This window comes from Gymnogyps californianus, chromosome 1, assembly GCF_018139145.2.
Source record: "Gymnogyps californianus isolate 813 chromosome 1, ASM1813914v2, whole genome shotgun sequence".
Taxonomy (NCBI): domain Eukaryota; kingdom Metazoa; phylum Chordata; class Aves; order Accipitriformes; family Cathartidae; genus Gymnogyps; species Gymnogyps californianus.
The window spans coordinates 149,744,703-149,768,776 of NC_059471.1; the positions used below are offsets into that span (position 1 = coordinate 149,744,703).

Below are 24,074 nucleotides of genomic sequence, written 5' to 3' on the forward strand. Positions count from 1 at the left end.
GAGAGATGCAGGTGCAGTGGCACACAGGCTGAAGAGACTCCAGTGGTTCAGGCTAGCTTGCTGGCACTAGCTCACAGGCATTTATTACACGGCACTGATGGAAAATGTTAAGGACAATAAAAAGTATTAAGATGGTATCAAGTATTAGAGGAATGATGGCCTAGAACTTAAAGGTCAGGACAGACAGGAGATTAGGACCCCAAAGTGGTATGCTCTCAGCAGGGCAATCACTTACTTTACCTGGCACCTCACATCACCTTCAATATCAGGGGATAATCATGTGTGCAGATGCTGTGAGGTTCATTCAGGCTAGTTAACAAATCCTGAAAATAGAAGATGCTGCAGAAGAGTTGTGTATAAACTGGGGCTGAATATGAGAGGAAGTAGACCAAATACTGCCCAGATGGCTTTTTTATCTGACTCAGTTCTCAGAGACACAGATCTTGTGCCCACACCCCGGCTCCAGTCTAGAAACAAGGCAGGCATTTTTTGCAGTTCGGGTAATTAATTACTGGAACCATGTACCAAGAATGTTGGTGGTAAATCCACCACAGGAATGTTTTAATCAGGAAGAGATGTTTTTTATAAATGGTGGGCTCTAGTCCAGACCAGAGTTATGTTTAGGACCATGGTATACAGACTATGCCATCTCAATGACCACTTCCTCCCTGTAATTTTGGGAGCTGAGACAAAAGCAAGAAAGAGGCAAATGCAGATTTCCTCCCACCTGGGCACAAACCGACTTAGCAGTGGAAATCCTGGTGCCTTGTGTCCTGTGCCATGTGTGTTCAGTGACTTACACACTCTTACAGGAGTGGTTCCCTGTCAACTTCAAAAAATCCACTGCCTGTAACCAAATCAGAGATCCCCAGGGGGTTTGGTTCTGCCAGATGTAGAGGGACCCCACCTCCCCACTTCCTGGCCTTCAAGCAGACCATTAAATCCTCCGTCTAGTACATACTTTGCATTGAAGGTGCTTCAGTGTCCAAACTGCAGCATGGGAAAGGCAGTGATCAATCCCTGTGCGTTCTATTAAACTGCCCACCTAATACCCTGAGGTATGAGGGTAAGGTATACCCTAAGGTGACCTAAGGTATAAGGTCAAGCGACTAAATACCGATGTTGTATATAGGTGACTTGACAGTAGAGAACAACTCTGTCCCCACACCTATCCATACTAAGTGACAGCAGGTTGTTAAAGGCGTGAGAAGGCATTTCTATCAGGCAGTTTGCCTTTGCCTGACTACACCAGGAGCAGCAGTCCAGCTAACAGGGCAATGAGTACACAGAGTGGGCAGCTCGCTTCAACCACACCAGTACAGTGAAGTACTAACAACAACACAGGGACAGGTCCCATAGAAGATATTACATATTTCACAGAATCACAGAATGGTTTGGGTTGGAAGGGACCTTTAAAGATCATCTAGTCCACCCCCCCTGCCATGGGCAGGGACATCTGTCACTAGCTCAGGTTGTTCAAAGCCCCGTCCAGCTGGACCTTGAACACTTCCAATGATGGTGCATCCACAACTTCTCTGGGCAACCTGTTCCAGTGTACCTGTTCCAGGGCCAAATCACGGTGGTTTTGCTTACATAGGAATCTCTTTTTTTGGATTTAGCATCACATCCATAATTCAATCAGGCTGATGAAATCTCCCATTTGTTACATATTCTCTAGGTAGCATAGCATAGCAATTTTTTTAAAGGGAAGTGAAACAACTTTTTAAAGGCATGCAAGTATCTCACGGTTTCAACAGAGTGCAAACCATAAGGACCAGTAGGTTTAATACTCTCTTCACAGTTGCTTCTAAAGCCTTTGCACTTCTTACATCTTGCCACAGTGTGGCTCATCTCTGAATGTAGACTTTTTCTCCTGGACTACCTAAACTCCAATTTCACATTACTTACATAGCATTCCTGCAGCAGCTAAAGCAACAACAAAAGCTGTGTAGCAGCTTCCTTAAAAATAAATCTGAAAAATTCTTCATGTTATGTTAATTCTAGCTCTGAGACCCAACAGACAGAAATAAGGACAGGGACTCTGCAGTCTGTGACTGGCTAGACAGACAGATGTGCAAGACCCTTTGAGAGCCTCTGTTCCATGTCACTGGCATCAAGCATTGATACCAGCTCTACTCTTGCACTAACATATGTCCCTCCTCCAACGAAATGCCCCATGGACATGCAATGAATTATTAGATGGCAGGTTGCCAAAAGACAGCCAACCACTGAAACAGAAAGCTGGCACAAGCAAATACCCTTCTGTCTAGCCCTGAGATAATTTTTCCTTTACACACTTGGAGAATAATATTTGCTCCCAGTTCAGAAATATCATTACCACTGTTGCATCTTGCATTTATGACATGTTTGTCATCTCAGCAGTGGAAGTAATTCTAATATTCAGATTTATCTCCATGGATTATATAATGTTGCCACACTTGTTGCTGAATCTCACTTTAATACTGTGACAATTTAAGATCCAGAGAAGATCGTGCCTGGGCAAAGGGTGCCCAGTTCCACAAACACAGACAATGCATAAACTTTTCACAGATTTTAATGAGATATGTTACTATATGACTTTGCAGATCTGGGCATTAGTTTCAGACCTGGGTATGCCAGAGGCTATTCCCATTGCCTGACTTCACGTCTCTGATTTAGCTGTTTGAGTTAGGCTGCAGAGGCAGATAGATTCCTATCACAGGTTTTCTGAATGCCATACTGATGTGTCCCTCAACTGTATGGACAGGCTGGGCGTTTACCTTATGTCCTTGGGTTAGGTACCCAACTTGAAACAGTGTGACGATCCAACAGTATGTTCATTCATATTGAAAAAGACCCATAGTGGGTTTTCAGATTAAGAAAAGCAATAATACACTTGATTGTGTTTTCGAATATGCTCACTTAGACTCCAATTTCTCCAACACTCCAATTTCTACTGGTATTGAATTACTTTGCAAAAGATGGGTCTAAATCACCCTTTTTGCCCATGCTGGCGTTTGAGGTCAGAAGGACCTGACGTCACTCCACCACCATTTCACCTTATTATGTCACCTTGGCCATATGACCAAGCCTTTCTACGTATCCGTTCAGTTTCTCTACAAGGGGGATTATAATTCTGCACTCACCTTGCACATCTCTCCGAGATCTGCAGATGAAACACATTACAATAAGCGCTAAGTACTATAGTTATTACTGATGGTAATGTCTCCCAAGCGGGACTCTGCAGAACTATAAAGCAAATCTAAAGAGCAAAGAAGTCCTGTGAATTCTCCAGCTGGGATTTAAGATTTCTTTTTCCATCAAGCACAACAAGAATAAATTGCAATATCCAGGCTGCTTCCTTTAACAGAATGTGTATCAAGTGAATGACTTTGTCTCCAGTAAAAACCCTGCTTCCCATGGTGCCTCTCATGCCCATCATTTCATGAATGAGTCTATGGGCACCTGTCAGAATATCAATCGACTCATATTTTTTCGGTGGAGAGCTCTCATTTTAATTAATAAGTGAATATTGCCTAGCTTTCCTTTTCTCATTGCCTGTTTTGGAAATGCTGCACTCATTCATCTTATTCATTAATTTAAATACGATATGGCTTTTATTCTCCTACATGCATACAGTGTCTTGGGAGCAATCAGTGAGTATGTTCTTAAATGCAAGCAGCATGCAGAAAGTAAACTGCAGAGGTAAATGATTAGTTTTTTCTAGATGTCCTGATTTTTTTCAGGAAAATATACTAGATATGACTGGGGAAACTCTTGTGTGTTTTCTGTTTTGAAAAGGAGTTCTGCAATAGGAAAGCTTCTACAGGAGAAGAGGAAAGGGAACTTGAACTATGTGTACGATCTTGGTGTTTACGTAACTCCCAAAGTTAGAACGCATCAATGAATCTAGCACAGTAAAAAAAATCCAGAACAACTGTGAAAATACTTGGAAAATGCTTACCAAGGGCTCAGAGGCCAATGCTCATACGGACAGTGTTATACACCCAACATTACATTAAATACACGTAATATATACACTTTGCATAACCTAATTTTGGGTTATGTACAAATGACTGCAATTGCAAGGAGAGAAAGCTTGATTCACACTTTCACTCAAGGTCAGTCACAGAATCTAAGATAGTAATAAAGAGCCATAAAGTGATTGCCAGTTGTATCCACTTCAGTCAAACAGAAAAAGGCTTTCGGTAAAAAGATCTTTACACCAGTGAACCAGCAGCAAAGGTGCTGCAGCTAGTATGTAGTAAGAAGACCTGTCATTACAGTAAAACCAGGCTGGGCATTGGATTGCATCAGAGAAGACTGATGCAGTGTAGCACTGTTTTACTGAATGGAGCAGTAGAAAGTAGGAACATTGCCAATACTGAGATAGAGTATTGTATCGTCAAATGTTTCATTCATAGACAAATTTAATATTTTACAATATAAATTGCAATGTGTATCTTTTATATAAAAAGACTTGCTTTTACATGTCCTTCTCCCCTTCCAGAGTGTCACTATATGCACATACACAACCTATGATGTTGAGGGGATATAGCCATGGGCTAAGTAAATTTATACCATACACAAAGAGGAATAGGAGAGAGAGCGATATGTATCAATTGTGCGGGCATGTGATTAACAGATCTGTCATTACCACATGCAGATTACTGCACACCTATGAATGCATTACCTTGCTACTAATTAATCTTCCTGGGACTTATTTTAGTATAACAAACTCCTCAGCTACTTTGAACAGCTGCCATTTTTCTTCTTTTTATAGAGATATTGACAATAATATGCCACGTTCTGCAAATATTTGTTCATTTCAGCCGGTGAGTGGAATGCACATTGCACAGAGGACCACACAATGGGCACAGTCAAACTCCTGGCTCTGCCAAGAGACAGCCTTTGCAAGCCTCACACATGTTCTGTTCTGTATTTGAAGGGAAGAACTTAAAATCCTCTTTGCATTTCCCTGCCTGAAGGGCAAAGGCATTCTTTGCATAACCTGTGGTATCTCAAATGTCTCGTAAGCACAGGATGTAGGACTCATCCAAAAGCAGACTTTACAGAAAGGAGTCTAACTCTCTGCTAAAAAGGGCAAGATGAGCAGTCTCCCGGGGTAACTGGTTGTACTGCCGAGCAAACATCTAAGTCTGCAATAGGAGTCCATTCACTACAGAGTATCTGCCTGCAAGTGCAGTGGAAGTAACTCTCTTAATCCCTGTGGCTGAAGAAGGACAGATGGGCTGGGTCACAGGGTGACAGAGCTGCTACCAAAACAGATCTTGAAAGATGTCTCTCTCCTGAATCTGGATCCTCCTATGACATCCTGAACTGGTTTTCTTGTCTGATAAATGACTTGTATTGTTTGCCTTGCTAGGAGCAACAACTAATGTGCCAAAGTGCAAGGCATTTATTTGCCAGGACACGGTTTATAGCGCAAGTTTCTGGTGTCAGTCTAATACTTTTTAGCAACCCTCTGGTTCCCCACAGAATTCTGAAGCAATTCATTAAAAAAAAAAAAAAAGAAAGAAAGAAAAAAGGAAAAGCAAAACAATTGAGGATCTATGACTCTTTCAACAGTATCTTGTGATGGTGAACAAATCACAACAGCACATTCTGAATGGTTCTGCAAGATTCCTTTCTCATTCTTTATGATTTTTAGCAGAGGAAGGTAGGACAAGCAGCAGTGCCATCAAATGCGCCTGAATCTACCCTGCAAAATGATACATGGGCACAACAAGCAGGAGCACCTCACTTGAAAACCAGAAGGATTCTATTATTTCAGGCTGGTCTGGCAGGTGCCTTGGAAATGGAGGCATGAGAGCTGCAAACAGTGTAGATAATGTGTTGGGAACGGATACAAACATTGATCATGAACAAAATAACTAACCACAAAGAAATTGCCCTCAAGACAGTAAAATCAACAACTAAAAGAAAAAATCCCTTCTGCCTTGATAGTTTTTGTCCCTCTAATAATCATGACTCTATTGATATTTTTCTCACTAGCATTGTTATTAATGAAAATAACCAGCACGTAAGTTTCAAGAACAAATGTGGTTTTAAAGTAGGCCACATGTTTCCTGAAATTCCTGTGCATGGGGGAACTTCTGCATCTGCCCACCCATACAAATATACACCTGGGTGGTGAACCAGTAACTTTGATGAGGATCTCTACTTCAGCAAAAGCATCTTTGTTCTTTCAGTTCACAGCCCTGTGAATCCGTCTTCCCTGCAGAGTTCAGGAGAAGCAAAAAAATTACAGAAGCTAGTTCCAACTCGATCTGCTTAGGTCATCAGAAACTCTCTGGGGAGTGCTGCTCGCCACCTAGATTGCTAAGCTTTGAAGTGACTGAGGTGCAGCTCCAGCTGTTTTATGACATGCCTGCCTGTCACAAGCCATTTCAAGGTGGGTGATGCCTGAAAACTCTGTGAGTGGCCTACAGTTTGTGAGCAAGAGCGCATAAGAGGATATGTCAGGGCAGCAGGGACTGTTTGGATGATGCAGTGGGTGAGGAGTCATGCCCTAGTAGCTTGCAATGGACATCTTTCCCAGAGGGAGCTCACACAACCCTGCAGCCAGGGAGCTTAGGCAGGAATTGTGCCAATGAGAAGGTAGGTCTCTCTGAGGACTATATCTGGTATAGAAGAAGGAAACTATTCTCCTGGAGGCTGGCCCTTTTTGGCAGAACATCACAAAAAAAGGAAAAGTGAATGTGAGGGAGAAATTGGGCTGTATTATTTCAAAGAACAGGCAGGGCACCGGGCAGAGGCTGGGCCACAGGTGAAGGGACTGTGGGAAAGAACAAGTGACTGAATATTTTCATCTGAAGAAGCACTCTGCAAGCTGGAAGAGTAGTGTATGCTTCCTGCATCTGGGAAGACTTAATTTAGGAGTGACTTGCTTAAAATATTTAAGCCTTAGTATTATCAAGAAAAGAGAGCACCAAGGCCCTGTCCATCTGAGCAGTCCCATTGCACAGGCAGTGCCTGACAGAGATTAATTCTCAGCAAGTGCAGACATTTTCTAATAGCAGTATTCATGTGGGATGTGTGAGAAGGCTTCTGGATGATTCCTTCCTTGATGGTAAACAATCAAGTAATTCAGTTCACTGATTGACAGGTACAGCAACACACACATTAGATCTAGGTCACTCTGGAGCCAGGGCTGTGTGAAAGCACTGGACCCCTGTAGCTGCATACATGGATCACTCTGAACAGATTCTATTCAGCTTCGTGATCTGAAATGGAACTCACCTCTCCTATTCTGAAATGTGCATAAAATTCTGCTTTGAAACCCTAGTCTGCTACATTTCTTCTGTGCCTAGTAAATAAAATGCTTGTGATTTTGTGTGCTGCTCCTGCATGTGGTGTTCTTTCAGACACTTTTGCTAACATAATGACTAGTCTGATACTAGACACTATTATCACAATATCATATGAGTCAGAAGCATGAGACGTGCTAGCTGGGCAGGCTGTGTGTTACTGTGCAGCCAGGAGAAAAGCAAAGAATTGAAGTTAAAGAGTTTTGCCTTTAAAGTCAGCTTGTCAAACCTGTAATTAAAGCTTTTATACCTCTTGAGTAGGGCATTGAGAATAGGTCAATTACCCCGAGCCACAGAAACAGGCATTTTATAGTGGCCTTGAAATAATAGATTCCTAGTTTGCAAATACTTCTAGCATGCAGGAGATTGAGGGACTGATAACAACAGCTTGAGCTAAGCTTAGTGTGGGCAGGTGTTATGCAAGCTTCCCTCACACAGCTGTGTTAAAGCAAGTCATTCGTGACCTGGCATAGCCCTGTTATTCTGCTCATGGTTCTTCAAACAGCTAGATAATACACTTACATTTTGATCTGCACATCTGTGAGGATCCACGCAGCTCTGCCACTGCATCGTTGTTCTGATGCTTAACCCTTCTGCTACTTCAGCCTATGGATTTTAACGTAGTTGGTAACATCCTCATCCTGATCTCCAGTGATCCCCGTGTTACCTATCCTTGGGTCCACTACAAGACCTCTATAGTTTGCACTTAGAGGGACATGTCTGACTGCAGTCCTTCCTCAAGTAGACAAGAAGTGAGATGCATCATGCTGTGGTTTGTGAACTTTGCAAATGGAAATGAGGATGTGAGCAGCACTACAAATACGCATGGGCCCTAAAGCTGAATTTGAATTTAGGCCTCAAGATCTGAAAGGCCAATTCTCTAATCTGTTGATTTATCTCTACAATCCTGCTAACCGAAGAGCTGCTGTAATCAGACTCAGTGCCACAGCTATTTTCAGTTCGGTTCCCCAGTTGGAAACATTTTCCTTCCTCCGCCGCCTCTCCAGGCTTGATGTTGTTTATGAGATAACTGGGATGGGGAGACCTGCTTTTGTTCCCAGGAGCAAATACAACCGGAGATTTTTATCCAATTGGCACACTGCACTGGAGCGGATGCGAAGTTTCTCACCCAATAAGCAGAAGTGAGCAGGCACAGAGCAAGAGTGTGACTGCTGCTCCCTCAGAGCCGTGCCTGTGCTGGGGTCCTGCTGCAAGCTTCCCAGGCTTCCCACCAAAGTGCTGAAAAGGGCTGGGTGCCGTTCACAACTGTTGGTTCTTCTCAGCTTCGCCAGCACTGGCTATCAATTTGGTAACACATATGCTAGTTCAGCTGTGTAATGTCACCCAGACTCCTTGTCTCTGAGCTCTGCCACAGGAACATCACAGCACTGCAGACCTCCTGTCAGCTACAGCTCATTGTGCTGCTCCACTGCACTGCATTCACAACAGCAGGGTCAGCTTTCTAACCCCGCTTGCATTTAAAATAAAATACTATTATCTTTGCCTTCTTGTGTGCTTGCTTGTGAATTGATTTAAGAAAGTGACGGACTACTTGAGCTACCTTGCAGTCAGGGGCAGGGAAGGTGGAGGATATGACAGTTCTCCAGGAGAGCTCTGCTAATGCAGCTCCTGCCTCCCTCAGCCTGTCCTGGTCTCTTAGAGGCTTCCCAGTTTGACCCCTTCCCAGACAGAGCTCTTGGTCTGGGCCAAGGAATACAAGGTCTGGGCCTCAGTATTTATCTTCCTGCACATGAATGTTCAAGTTACAATATAAAATACCTAAGGGAAGAAAAAGAGATAGGTAGATAGGTCATGATGAATACACACTTAGACCGAGAGGGGAAAAAAGCTCATATCAGAACAATTTCTGTTACAGTTAGTCCTATCGCATTCTTCTATCTACCAAGAACACTTTTAAGACATTCAGCTTACAAGGTCCGTATTGAAGGTTCTAGTTGTACTAAACTTTTCCTACATGTCTTTGGACTAACCACACTTAGTTGCCTCTTCTGAGGCACTGGATGGCATTTTTAACATCCCACCTGGGATATGCCCTTCCAACTATCATACCGCAAGAGTACAAGCCCCAGCTGCTATACTTGATCTGTCAGTCCACAATGAAGGTCTTGGGTACCATGAAGTGTCTAAATTGGCATTAGATGAATACGTTTAGGCAGCTGAAACCCATCTATACTAGCTTTGGTTTCCTGTAAAAAGGAAGTACATACACATACTTTTAATTTGCATATATACAGTGTCAGACACATTGTGGCTTTGATCTCGGCTGGCATTACTGTAATACAACTAATTCTCACCCCCAACAGTTGTTTCTAACTCCAAACACATGCTCCATGTCCTTCAGCTACTGTTACTGAACACCACAGCCTCTCTCCTGACAGTTCTTTATACCACATTAAAAAATCCTTGGGGTTTCAGCTGCTATTAGTCCTGCTCACCAATGCTTTCTTCTCAATTAAGGCTACTTCTGCAATAACTGATTTTCAAACACTGATCATGGGTCATTCTCACTGACTTCAGCAGGAACTGCTGAATAGTCCACAATTTTTAAAACCACTTTATAAGTGCCCTTATAAAGATTTAAGAGCACACTTTAGGCATCTACTTAAAAAAAAAAAAAAAGACCTTGCTGTATAAATACTCAGCTTGAGGGTTTGTGGCATTTCTTCCTAAAATTTTCTGTGGAGATCCTGGCACTGAATACCTTCTATGCCTCTCTAACCATGGGAAATAAAGCACATTCAATCCGTCAGAAGGTATGGTAATGGCAGTTTTCTCACAGACTGTTTCCTCTAATGTCCTTTCTTGAGAAGTGGAATCACAGTGTCAGTGGATAAATCTTAACAGCTTCAAGAAGTACTTCCCAACAGGGCAGATACAGATTAATTTATTTGCACAAAGGTGTCTTCCCCAGCTATATAAACAATGGATTCCCTCTAAAGCCTTACCTTCAAAGATATTTCTCTAACATATTAGTACTATAAGAGGATTCCTACATCAACCTAAGTCTCTCTTCCAGCAGGCAAAACAGAGGTGTTATCTCACCAGACAGTCTTTGCTAGGGAAATAGCTTTTATAGTAGATAAAATTAATGCCCTATCAACATTAATGTCAGCCTCTATATGCTGTAGCTGGTCGCACATCACTGCTCTAGCAGTTCTCAGTGTAATGTTGTTTGTGCTCCAGGTTACAAGAGTCAGGGAAGGGAGAAGCTGGAAAAAACTGTAAGTTGAACAACACAAGCCAGATCCTCAGTTGCAAGAGAGCAAGAGCGTGCGTAGATCACCACAAAACTTTTTCAGTCACAGAGGATCTTATAGGAAGAGTTTTTTCCCAGACGTGAACTACAGCAGCCTGGGAGCTTATCTAATTTCTGTAGCTTTTGATGCCTGCAAGGGAGTAAGAAGAAAAATTGAGCCTGTGGGCAGAAATTAGCACAGTACTGGAGTATGGCACAGAGATTTGGTAGATGCTCATTGCAGTGACCCTTTCAGTGTCAGTTCATTATCTCAGAGCTGTCACTATTCACCAGCACTCACTCAAGAAGCTGGCTGCTGGAGTCAGACACATGCCTGAATTTGGCCCACCTTCCCCAAACTGAAGAGTTACTCTGCTCTACTTTCTAGAAACGCTCTTCCCACTTCACCAAAAAATATCAGGCCTTCTGATGCTATGTTGGAACAAATTACTGCAGAATTATAGATTGTAACATCGGCCACAGCTTTGTCTACAGCTTTGTCCTGAGGCTTCCTGAATACCAGCAGCTTTTTCTTCTTTTGCTCTCCATTCAAACAAAGGAAACAAATTGTTTTCTCTATACTGTGCTTTGACATAAAACACAGGCTTGAGCTAAAATGCTTCTACATCTCGTTTGGTTAGATGGGATTTACCTACCCTCAGCAGTAACTATCAGCAGAGAAGGAAGTGGAAGAAGATTTTCAAACGGTTGCCTGCTTTTTGTTTTATGATCAAAGCTTCCTTTTAGCCAGAAAGAGAGAAAGAGAAACTGGGAAGTTGTGAAATCTACAGAACAATGAACCTAAATACTGCTTTTTGATAAAAGCTGTGTTGTTAAATTATATTATTAATAAAAAACAAACCTGTTGATTAACTTACACAGAGTGAACCATCCATACATTCAGGGGAACAAGAAAATTGTATCTATTAAAGTGATTATGATGATTACGATGAATTCCCAGAGAAGGAAAATTCTTCAAAACCACCCTGATCTAACCTGTAAATGCCTTATGTGATACAATCCAAGGCCAAAATTCTGGTGTAGAGGGCAGAGAATGGTGTGAAAGACTCTGGAACTGGCACTGGCACTGAGAGGGTGGGTGACCTTGAGAACATTGTTTAGCCTTCCTGTGCCTTTTTCATTAAATTAGACAAAAGAGCCCAGAACAACATTTCTCTCTTCTCCAAATATTAACCTGCATACATATTTTAAAGAATCAATGTTGTATATGAAGCATTTCTAAGCATAACTTAAACCCCAAAGTTTTTAATTTCACTTTGTTGAGAAAACTAATTTTTTCCTCTCTAAGTATTTCCTCTTTTCTCCTCTTGGAAATGGGGAGAAAGACAAAACAATCAAGGATAAGGCCCTACTGCTTCCTTGCTTTTTCACTCACAATAAAAAAAGAAAGCAACATGTGAAGAGAGTTAGGAGGGAAGTCCACTCTCAGTTTTGGTTTTATTCCAATAGGAAAAAGTCAAATGTTGGCATCATAGTTTTGTTGACATTGATGGAACGTGGGGCAAAAGTGGAAGCAGAATCACCCTAAATGATCTTTCTTTTGTTACTTCAGCTGCACAGAAAGTTACACAATGAAAATGACACTTTAAATGGCAGCTTTACTTTCTCTCATCTGCAGCACTGAATATCATTGTCCTAGGTACTCTGCTACCGCAGCTACCTACAGGGTCACTATGAAGCCTCACAAATGCTTTCTCATTCTTTTCTGATATATGTTGGTTTTCCTTTTTAGGATATAAAAGTTTATCTGGGTCCAATCCACATTTCCTTAAGTACAGTTATGGAAGCAAAATGCTTGTAATGACAGCGGGTCAAATTCATGCCAGATACAACTGCATTTTAGCCAGTGGAATTATGCACTGGGCAAACAGCACTATCTGGATTATTCAGTCCTGTAAGCGATTTCAGATCCCGAATATCTCATGCTCTCCCTTTGGTGAATGACAGTTACACAATATTGAAGTCATGTGTGAGCACAGAGAAGCCTCTGGCGCATCAAGACCTCACACTGGGCAACATTTTCAAGTGCTGACACTTGCATGTTTTGTTACTGACCTCAGATGAAACAGATTGGGGCCCAAGTCCTTACCCAGGCAAAATCCCCAGCAACTTCAGTAGGATTCTTCCCTGAGGACTGCAGGAGTGATTCAGCCCAATGTGAGAACTAATGCCCCAGAAGCTTTTTCTAGGCAGCATGCTAATTATAGACTCAAGCTTGACATCTGTAGCACAACCCATGCAGCATTTTGCAACCTGAGCTTCTCTGTGAAGAAGAGAGCAACCACACAACAAAAGCAAAGCTGACTTATCATTTACAAAGGCCTTTTAGTAAGTGTCCTCAAACTGTAGTATTTATATTAAAAGCAGTGCATGAGCTACTTCAAAAGATGGCAAGGTAGAAAAAAGCCACTGGGACTGTTTTCTACAGAACATGCATTGGGCACAGCACACAGCTGGGAGTTGCCGTCACTCCTGTCCAAGCAAACCATGTTTTGGAACCTCGGCAGCCGAGTACATGGATTTTTTTCCCCTAGAAGAAACTGGTGGTGCAGCGAACACCAAAAAGCACGTCTTTTGTCCCTCTGTCTCCAGGTGAAAGAGAATAAATCTATCACAGCTACTAAACTCCTTGTGAAACACCTATCTGGTGCCCTTGTGAAATGCCTGCAATTGTTGGCACTGCAGCTAATCTCTTCTTAGTTACCAGATGATTATTTTCCACATCATTGGACAATGATAAAAGTAGATGACATTGTGCTTTCTTCCTCTTCAGATGAGGTTTTGACAGATAATAAATCATTTTACAACACTAGCTTTTATTTCCTTGTATTTATGCATGGAAAGTGAAATGCAACCAGGTTGTATGATATCATTCTCAAATCACCAACTGGTATTGGAGGAACTAAACTGATAAAGGTTTCATTTTCCAGCCTCTTACAGCTTTTGCTTAGATGATCTTAAATCCCATGCGAGCACCCTGTGGGTTTTTTAATTGCTTTTGGACAATAGGCAAAAATCTCTAAAATATCAGGCTGTACATGCCTGTCAAGGGGTGGTTGCCCACGTCCTTCCATATGTATGTGAAATACATTGGGACAAATTCTGCGGATGAAACTAGAATAAATCAGGGTGAACTGACTTGCTGTCAACAGACAAGTTCAAGTGTGTTTCAAGTGTGTTCTGTTAAACAGGAGATAAAAATTAACTTAGTACACCATCTTTTTGCTCGTAGAGTAAGAAGACATGAGTTTTAAGGCAGTGATGGTCAAGACTGAATTTAAAATAGACATCTTGTAAATATACTCTCTCTCATTTTCCCCTCTGCATCTTCCACGTTAATTTCCTAGCTGTGCAGTTCTCCATTAAATTTCATCATAGAAAATGGATGAAGAGTTTTTTAGGCCACCCTGAAATTTTAGCCTGTAACCAAGTCTTTGAAAATCCTATTATGTACTTTCTACCTTAGACATTATCCCACAGCACCATGCTATTTTTTCAGGCTGAAGTAATAAGCTACTTCCTTGTCAGTAGACTAAGCACATGATTCGGAGACCACAGAGCAAGCTGACATATGAAATTACTAAATGTGAAAACTGAACAAGTTGATGGTCTTTTATCTTGGTATCCTGATTAGATCTATATACAAAACTCTCTATAGCCAACAGCTTCAAACTGCTAACTTTCCCAAAGGGTTGCACAGGATTTAGTGACAGCTTTCATTACGGTCAACGGAAAGTATTTGGTACATAGCCTCACTGAAATCAATGGAGTCTCCTTGTGGTATATAAGTTGACTTTGCAAAAGGAAGTCAAGTCAACAGGAATTGGATAGATAAATCCTAAAAAGCTTGAACTTTTAGAGAAAGGTGGTCATGCTTTTATCCCTGTTATGTAATGGAGTCAAACTACTGTCAGAACTCTTGGGAATAAAACCCTGTTTGGGTTGAAACTACTGAGGCTTCTATTTCTAGAGTTCTCAAATTCTTCTCTTCTCCTGTTTGAACCACCAGCTCTCCTGTTCTCATTTCTGGCCCAATGTTCAGAAGCACAAAGCATTTCCATGAAAGACTTAGATTTTCCAAAAGTTTTAATGGTCCAAGAGGTCCCAATTTCTTCTAGAAGTTTTACTTTTGCAGCTGAAAACTTCCTCCCTGTCTCAAAATAATTTTCTTGTAAGCAAGACTCTCATAAGCCTGTGATTAAATGCACTCTAGTGCCTAGTCATGACTAGTGCTGTTCACAAGTAACACTGGTTGTAGGAGTGAGACAAAATCTGTGGTCTACCAAAAAGTTAGGTTGTAGTTGATTCCTTAGAGGCAGTGAAATCAGATCTTAACAAACATTTCCAAAGGTCACTAAGACACTACAATAATTGCTCTGAAGGTGAAAATTCAAGACTATTTCTTTTTAAACAGCTGAGTTTTTTACATAGTTTAGAACCTGCCTGTATTTCTGTACTTTTTGTCTTCAATTGGGCACTTTCTATTCCCACTGTAACTGAGGTATAAATCTGCACGTACAGTCAACCTCCTTCCCACACCTTTCATTATTTAATGCACTATCATCTGAAGTATTGCTATATGCTTTTGATAGGCAACACATTGATTTGTAGTGTTTTTTCTGCTGTGTTACATGAAAACCTGATTATCTACAGCCATCAGTCCCATTACAACAGAGCCCTGGAGTATGATTAGACTTTAAATTTTTGTAAGGTAAGCTACTTGCAAATCAGCTCTTGAATTTACAGTACTACCTTGGATATGACTTAACTAGAAGAATGAGTTGTCTTGAATCACAGAATGCCTTTGTTATCAGATCCCAGGCCAAGCAGTGGGCTCTGTTACTCTTAGGGACTCTGTTGATACTAATGTGTCCATACTCACATTGCAAACAGCAGCACCAAATAGAACTGGAATAGAAGGAAACAGAGGGAGGGCAAAATCTGAACAGTCAGAAACATCAAATTACTTCTCCCTCCACTCACAGCTTTCTTCTGACCCCAGTGCAGTCAATGTGAGTTTTGCCAATTAATTTCAATAGGAAGAGAATCCGCGTCGGATTAAGGTTTCCTGCTTCTGCCCACAGCAACACAGATGCATTCCAGACCACTCTCAGGAAGAAAAAAAAAGGGCAAATTCCCAGTTACTGTGGCAACAGGAGGGACGGTTCTCTTTGCTATCATGTAATTTTGAAATTCAGTAGCTGTTTTGTACCATGACATGTGTTTCTCTCCTCTGTCAAATTAATGTTTTCTTCCTGTGCAGAAGGCCCATCAGGGAAACAGCATAGAAGAAAACCATCAACACAAACAGCCCCCAGAAGCCTTTTCACATTTCCCACCTCACATCTGCCATAATGGTAAAATCATGTTTGCAAACAACAAGGAAAAACTGTCTTAAATGTGTACTTCCCAAAACACGGAGAATTAATTCAGCCTGCTCTGTGAATGCCCCTCAATGCATGTGAGAGATGACTGGTAATAAACTGCCTCAGAAGAATGCCAAGACCTCTGCTATGGAGAGCATCAGCTAAAGGCTGCACAGATTGTCCAACTCTGGCTGCATTTATCTTCCTTTCTTACCCTTTCCTCCACTAAGGTCCTCGCTGTTGTAGTCCTTGGACTTGTTGACCATTTCATTAAGGGCTGTAAACACCCAATGAAACTTAGGGCAAGGTTTGACAGCTTCAGGAAAGCAGTGGCATATACAAAATATGACTGATGATGCCCTAAGGACTGGCACAGGCAGCCAAACCAAATGGGGATGCAAATGAATTTCTCTTCCCTTCCACCTTGTGTTCTCTGTTTTACAGGAGGCAGTTCCCATGCTGACAGGCAGGTAGCCCTCTCTACAGAGTAAGACAACAGCAAAACCTGCCTCTGCAGCCAAGGACAAAGAAGAGACTGGAAACATATGTTCTCTGTATTTGGGATGATTCAGTTTAGGTAGACTACTTGGGTCAGAGCCCAGATGGTGTAAACTGCTGAATCTCAGAGTTTACATTAGCTGAGACTCTAGTTTAATAAGTATATTTTAATTAAACTTCTGAACTCTTCTGATATTCTTTATTAAAAAACCCCAAACCTCCAAAAAACCTCCAAGAGGAAACTGAGGAAGCAAAACCTGATGTGACTTCTTTAAAATAATGGTGTGAGTCACTGTCAGAGTTCAGGCAAGAACCCACATCTCCTGAGCATCAGTACAATATAACCGATGCAAAGGAAATCCCTGAAGTTTATTGAGGTAAACCAACAGCTTAAGGAGGTCTGAACTGCCCCGAACACTTCAGTGAATTAACTGAAAGGCTCAGGGCTGACGCCTTAAAAGTCAACATTATTAATTAATTAATCACTGAACGAAGTGCGTTGGAAAGGGGCAGTAAGACTCTTCTGTGGAGTTCAGGATGTTGTACTAGAGACAGAAGGCAGTGAGCTTTGAAGAGCACCTGAGAGAAAAGTACACTGAAGCTGCATGTGAGGCAACTGAGCTCTTTCAGCAAGAGCTAAACAGAAGAAGACAAGGAAGACCTTGGAGCCTCAGTGATGCAGGCTCAGCACTGCTAGTAGGTGGGATTGAAATATCTTGGGGGCATTCAAGCCAAAGGGATTCCTGAGGGCATTTGCAACTATGCCATCTGTCCCTTATAGCTGGAGCTTATTTTGTAGATGGTTTTTGCAAGAGAATTAATACCATCTTTCTCCCTCAGTTTAACCCTACTGGTGATTGACTGCTGGCATGAATGCCAAAACATTCAACACAGTAGGTAACACACCAAAAAAAACCCAACAAAACAAAAAGTCCCAAACAAAACACCCTGTCACTTACTCATGGTACCTTTTCTGTGGTATTATCTTAAGCTGAAGCCATTAAGGAAAGGGTCCCTACTTCTCGGTTTGATTTTGTTACACAGCGTTCATTCAAACCATTTTCTAGCAGATCTATCAAGCCCCAAGAGCAGTACAGCTGCAATGTGACTCAGCTTCAGGAGAGCAGACAGGCCTTGTCAGAGCTGGTTAGTAACCTAGTCTCCAGCACCTGAGCGGGTTGAGATGGTTCTGCAGAAGGTATGTTCGTAGGCAGTAGGATAAGCAAGATGTGGAATCACATAGGTAGGTACAGTAAGTATACCAGGAGTTTCTTCCCATGTGACATATATGACAGATAAGCATGTCAACCAATGAAGTGAGTATGACATCTTAGTAGAGGACGTCTGCAAGCTATTTTGCTTTGAAAATACATTCTCACTTGTCATGTGAATAAAGACTGAAATTCAGAAATATCAATAAACACAACAGAGCTTAAACAATATGGTACCTGCAATTGTGCAAAAGTAAATACAACAGCCTACTGGAAAAGAAAAATGAATGCGATTTATGAAATACAAAAGGCCAGAGTGTAAGCTCCACAACTCTGCTGGGTAGGGACATGCATCCAGGCATTTTTATTGGCTTCGAGGTGGGGTGGGGGAGTGTTGCTCTTTACCATCTGTACCCAGACGGTAGTTGCTTCCTCACCAGAGGATGGCAGCACAGAGACCCTTTACTTCCATAGCCAGAAGAGCCTGTGGCAGGAAGACCAAGGTACAGCACTGGATAGTACACCAAAGCTAGAAGAAGGATTAATTTGGCATTCATAGATGCAGGCCACAGGTGCTAAGAAGAATACTGCTATCAACAGCCTGCTCTAGATGGGGCACATATGCCAGAAGAATAGGTAAATAAACTTCATGGAGTGACCTGTTTGCTTGGTCTCTGCTATTCTCTTGTGCAGAGACTTTTGTTAGCAAGACCATTGTCCCCAGTACATGGCCAAAACCAGTCCACAGCCTTCCTTCACATCCTGAGCAATTCCTCTCAACAGAGGCGTAATTCTACTGTTTAGCACTAGGCACTGCAGACATCTGTTCCCAAGCCTGGTCTGTCATGTAACAAAAATGGATAATGTGTCCCAAAGCCACAATGTCACAGAGAATGATATGCTGTGTACTAGGGACTAGTCAGCAACCACTGCCCTTAGACCTGACACTTGGAACCAATGGCATTGAAGACACTGTATTCATTAATAGTTCGGAAAAGAAATGGGTAACAAGTTAGTTGCTGATGGTATGTAATTCTGCCATTAACAGCCAACTGTGAGAAACTCTAGACAACTTGTCAGATGTAAGAGAACTAATTTTATAAACCATGTTGTACAAAACTCACCTTATAAAACTGAACAGGAAGAACTGAGAGCAAGCTGAAGATATGTTATCTTTCAGTTAACATCACCACCCATAAAAGGAGCTTGTTAGCTCAAATGTGGATTGACCCCACCCCCCAGCACATGCAATGAATCTACATCTGACATATTCCACAACTCTTTTACCAAAGCAGCATTATTTTTGTGTTAATTAAAAAGGAAAAACTTCAGATCTGCTAGTAACCAAGGCAAATTCTCATCACACTACCTTACCACTATGGCTCCACTTTTCTTTAGCAGGCATGTCTCTAAGAGGAAATGTGATAAACACAATCTAACTCCCACTGAAGTCAAGGGAAAGTCTCCTGGTGACTTCAGTGTTGTGTGCAACCCAGTCCTTGGCCTCCCCACTCAGATGTCATATAAGTATACCAACCAGAGCCTAGTGCGGTAGTGGGTTTTTTTCTGAAATAGGGAATTCCACCTACAAATAAATTAATTTGGATCACCGGACATCATCTTCCATGTATTATATGCCACAGAGCAGCAAATTTTGGCCATGAATAATAAATTCATTTCTGAGTGATTACTGAGGTTAAATTGTGAAAGTAAGCTATATGTCCTATGAAGACACCAGCATAAAAATCAAAATAACCTGATGTGGGGAAAGTCTGAGCAAGTCACCCTGGTTAACTCCTTCAAGTTCAGATACCCACGTATCATGGGTATAACCTGATGTTAATGACTCCACTTCTTTTTTCTAAAAGAACTTAAATGTTCTGGCAGCAACAGGGAGTAGTGCTTACTCCCTAAAAGATCATGAGCAGATACAAATCTTGCTTTACTGTGTAGGCACAACTTTCCCATGTCCAATCTTCCTGTTACTAGAATATATGTTTCTGATTGGATCATCCCATGGATTTTGCTTGTTTGGTAGGAAGGGTGATCTCTAGGAAAATGTTTCATGTCTTCTCGTCCAAAATCAAACTAGGAAAATGCACATTTCCATAATGAAAGCTAAGAGTAGAGCCAGTGTCCATTAACTGTCTAACTGTCTAAAGGTTCCAACTCTGACTTTTCCCAAGTGCACGACCTGCAATGATAACTGCTAGGTGTTTCTGAAGTGTTACACAGCCTGTATTGGTAGAAGATGAGGTGGAAGGAGAAGATTCAATGAAGGTAATGAAACGTAGGGAATCGCTGCTTTCTTCAAGCCCTTCCTTCTTCAGGATTTCTAATAAGAAGAGATAGTTGGTGAATTCTCACTTTGCACAAACATCTTCTCAACTCCGGAACAGAAGAATAAGAGATAATTCCCTTACAAGAAATGTCTGAGAGCTTAATTCCAGCCTGCCAAAGGCAAACACAATTCCACTGATTTCAATGGAGTTACAGATGGCCCACTTAATGCACAACAGGGTCGATATGGCCCTTCTCCCATACTGTAGCACTGCTTTGCCTAGAAACCTTTACTTTCAAAGTAATTAACCATGTGTAAACAGCCTGCAACACTGAACTGCAATTACATAAATGAACAGGAGACAGATGTATATTTTAAAACTTATCTCAGCAGTGGACTTTAACAGCAAGTATTGATCTTTTTTCTGTTTAATATCAGGATCTTATGTCAGTATCACAGACAAGAAACTGAAGATCTGGAGAACAATATCAATTATTGTACATGTATTTCTCCCTCCCACAGTTTCCTACAGACATTAAACTGGAATCATGTATAAGCATAGTGAGAGTCTCAGGAAGAATTTGTTCTTCCTTATAAGCTGTCTCAGCACTACAGCAGGTGGGCACAGGCTCTCTTGCTAAAAGCAGAGAGAGAGAGAGAGGCAGAGAGAGAGAGAGACAGAAGAAAATTGCTTACTGTTTCGAGGCTTCTCCTCATCCATGCCTTCATCTTCATTTTCTGGGTCAATATCTTCGGCTTGAGTTATCCAGTCTAAGTATCCCTTCAAATCCTCCTCTAGCTGTTGTTTTTCTCGTAACTTCTGGAAATCGCCCCGAGCCTTAGCCTTCTCTCTTTCTTTGGAAAACTCCCTAGCAAGAGGGAGGGAGGGACAGGACATGGGCGGAGGGAAGGAAGAGATTGAAAAACAATGGATTAGATTGATTTCCACTAGAAAGTCTCCACATCCTGTGTAGCACACCCAGCTTTCTCTATCCTTTCAAGACAGACACATGAATGGAGTGTCCTTGCTAGATACACACATAAAACAGCTGGAGTGTCCACATTTTTACCAATGCTTAGGAAAAGATGAATACCTTTTTTTAATCCTTTCATTCTCAACATTTGATTGACGATTCAAATAAAATGCATGTAACATTTATGTACAATACCATACACTTTCTAATATTCTTTACCACTTGATATTCTCCAACCATTATCCATAAATATCTATATGAATAATGGTTAATTTAACTCAATGATGAACTGTTTGACAATAATCTGACATCTGGAGAGTGAGATGGTGGCTCTAATTTTTAGCCAGGTTCCAATCTGTCTTTAAGATTATATGTGTAATCACAACTAAATTGGGCTAATTGTAACTGTAATTAACAGTACTCACAATTCTGTACACATTTAATTATGGGCAATTTCACCCACAGTACTGGACAATATATTTAAGAACTCAGACCTCAATGTTTTACTGCAGACTTTCAGTATTCAGGGCTGTTATCTGACATGAAACATATTTTTCAAATCTCAGGTTGGGTAGACAAAGATGATAAATTATGGGTAGACAAAACTAATAGATTCTGCCAGAAAGTGAACTAGGGTAGACATTTGATAGTTTTGTGAAAGACTACTATTGGGAATATAGGCTTAAAACAGAGGGCATAGGAACAAGAATTTCATGTTGCTTAGTTATGAACCTGGGTGCTTGCTTTGCTTTCTTTTTGGCTGTGGTGCTGTTTCTTCCTCTCTTTCAGAGACAGCTATACGGCATGATTTTTTTTCTAGAAATGCTGACCTACCTCTATTTAGAGACTCTCATGTGGTTCTAAACCAGGTTTTAATGCTTGTATTTTAAAAAGTAAGCTTAATGATTGTGAAAATTGCTGGACCAAGAGTACTTAAGCATTAAGTCTTATATCTGCTGAAGCAGATCACTACATAAGGCACACACAGCAGATAATATGGCCCACTGTTTCTAGAAATGAGAGGTAAAGTCATTCTCTCCAATGAATTATTCATTACCCTTGCTGACGACCATCAGCAATGTGTGCTTTTTTTAAAAAAAATGCCACATAATACTTGTCTTAAGTTTGCTCCTGCAAAAACAAATAGGAAACCCACCACTAACTTTGGTGGGATAGCATTAGGATTATGAAAATCCTACCCAAAATGTTAATGAGTGCCATGTGAAGTGTCCTGAAGCAACTGAGGTGGAGGTGAGTTTCTAACAGTGATGGTGAAGTACTTCCCTCTTGTCTGGTCCAAAACCCACTGAAAGATTTCCATTGACTTCACAGGCTTTGGATCAGGCTTTCAATATTATGAGGTGTGCACAAAACCAGCACTGCAGCAGAATGAAAGTAGGATGATGCCTTCATTTCAAGCCAAAGTATGTGACAAAGTATTCCTGTGTGATCTTCACCCCTGTCTCATTGCTGAGGGTTCAGCCCATCCCATGGGACTGTGATAATGAAGGTGGAAAAGAGGAAGAGAATCGTTGGCTTCTCAGGCCTGAAGGCAGATCACAATCAGCCCTGGGACCAAACTTAGCCACAAGGCAGAAACAGCTATTGCAAGCATGACAAGAATGAAAAATAAAATTTTCTCATACTGGGAGCAATATTTTCCTATTTAAAATGTAAAACAAACAAAACCCCAACAATAATAATAAAAACTGTACAAAGAATTTTAGAAAAATTCAATCAATAGTGGTTATATTTTCTGCTTCAATAACATCTTTCCTCTGGGTCTGACATAGTGCCTTATCCAAATTAATGAATTTACTCTCAAAAAAAAAAATCACTGAATGAAACTATGTATTGTTAAGCCTATTTGATAAATCAAATCCCAATATTTCAATTGTTGCCTCCTAAACTGGTTTTTTAGAATCTGGAACAAATGGGTCCAAGTTTGAAAGGGACTAAGCCCTCAGCTCCAAGTGAGAACTATTTATATTTGCATGGATGTAACTGGCAAAGGGCTCTTTTAGAAACCAAAGTGGAAAACATCATGAAACAGCCCAGCTTACAGAAACTGAAATTGCTAGTGTGCACTGAAGTGGATCATTTATGTTAGATGCATCTAAGCTGCATGCCTACTTGGGTCTTTTCAGTCGCCACTTACTGTCTCTCAAATAGGACTCAGGCTGGGGGAAGAGCTGACTAAACCAACGTGAGATTTTAGCATGATGTCTTTACACTGACCATCTGCATAGGAGTGAATGTTACCTAGCTTTTTAATGGCACAACTGAAAATACTGTGATTGCCTAGTCTAAACAATCTGCAACTGCGTGTCTCTTTCCTTTGTACAATGTATGATACTCCACATCTCAGATGACTCTCCAAAGAAGACAACTTATTTAAATTATCTTAATTTCCATGCTCTACTAACATTAAACCATTGAGAACAGGTGACTCAGAAAATTGCTAATGCAATTCAAACCACCTCCCATGTGGAATGCCAGCCTGCACTCAGGCAAATGTAGTTCACGATCAAGAATTACTATCAATGGTCGTTTACCATCCCATGTGAAACGAGTTGGTGACCTCAGTCCAGTTCCTATTGCAGGCAGGTGTGCACATTACCTCTGCCACCATTGAAGTTGGCAATAAATGGTCATTGTTCACAGTTTCAGCAGGGAGGCCAAGGACCAAATAAGCTTTCTGATGGAAGTGCTGTCTTGAGTCTGGAGGTGGCATTCTCAAAAAAGATTGCACTATCATGTTAGGATAAGGTCGACAAAGGCTTGCAGAACTACCAAGCAATCTGTCTCTTTTTAGTGAACAAGAGAACATCAGTCTGAGTCGGTGCATCTGTTTGTTTTTACCAGAATTCAGTTTGCTTCACTTCTCCCAGAAAATTATAAGATACTTCTGCCAATGGGAATACAAAAAAGCGGAGTATTCTGGAGAGATGTTTTCTTTGTGTGAGGTTAGAGTGGGTCAAGATCATAAATATAAACACCCAGCTCTGTATCCTGTCCTATTCCAGAAGAAAATTTCTCTTGCCCATCCTGATGATGGAATATAGGTAATTCTTGTCTATATCTGATCTCAATATGATTTCTCACATTTAGAGGAGTGATGGAAAGTGAGCAAAACAGCAGAATTCCAGCAGTTCAA

The 24,074-nt window shown here is 41.2% G+C and overlaps 1 protein-coding gene across 2 annotated transcripts in view; it reads right to left on the minus strand.

Annotated features, from left to right (window-relative positions):
• The window catches only part of CACNA1C (calcium voltage-gated channel subunit alpha1 C), a 487,530-nt gene that overhangs the window by 120,245 nt on the left and 343,211 nt on the right, over positions 1-24,074 (minus strand). For both annotated transcript variants that reach the window (XM_050892845.1, XM_050892854.1), the window contains exon 9: positions 20,640-20,812. In XM_050892845.1, coding sequence (XP_050748802.1) covers positions 20,640-20,812 — 173 coding nt within the window. The remainder of the gene's footprint in view (positions 1-20,639; positions 20,813-24,074) is intronic.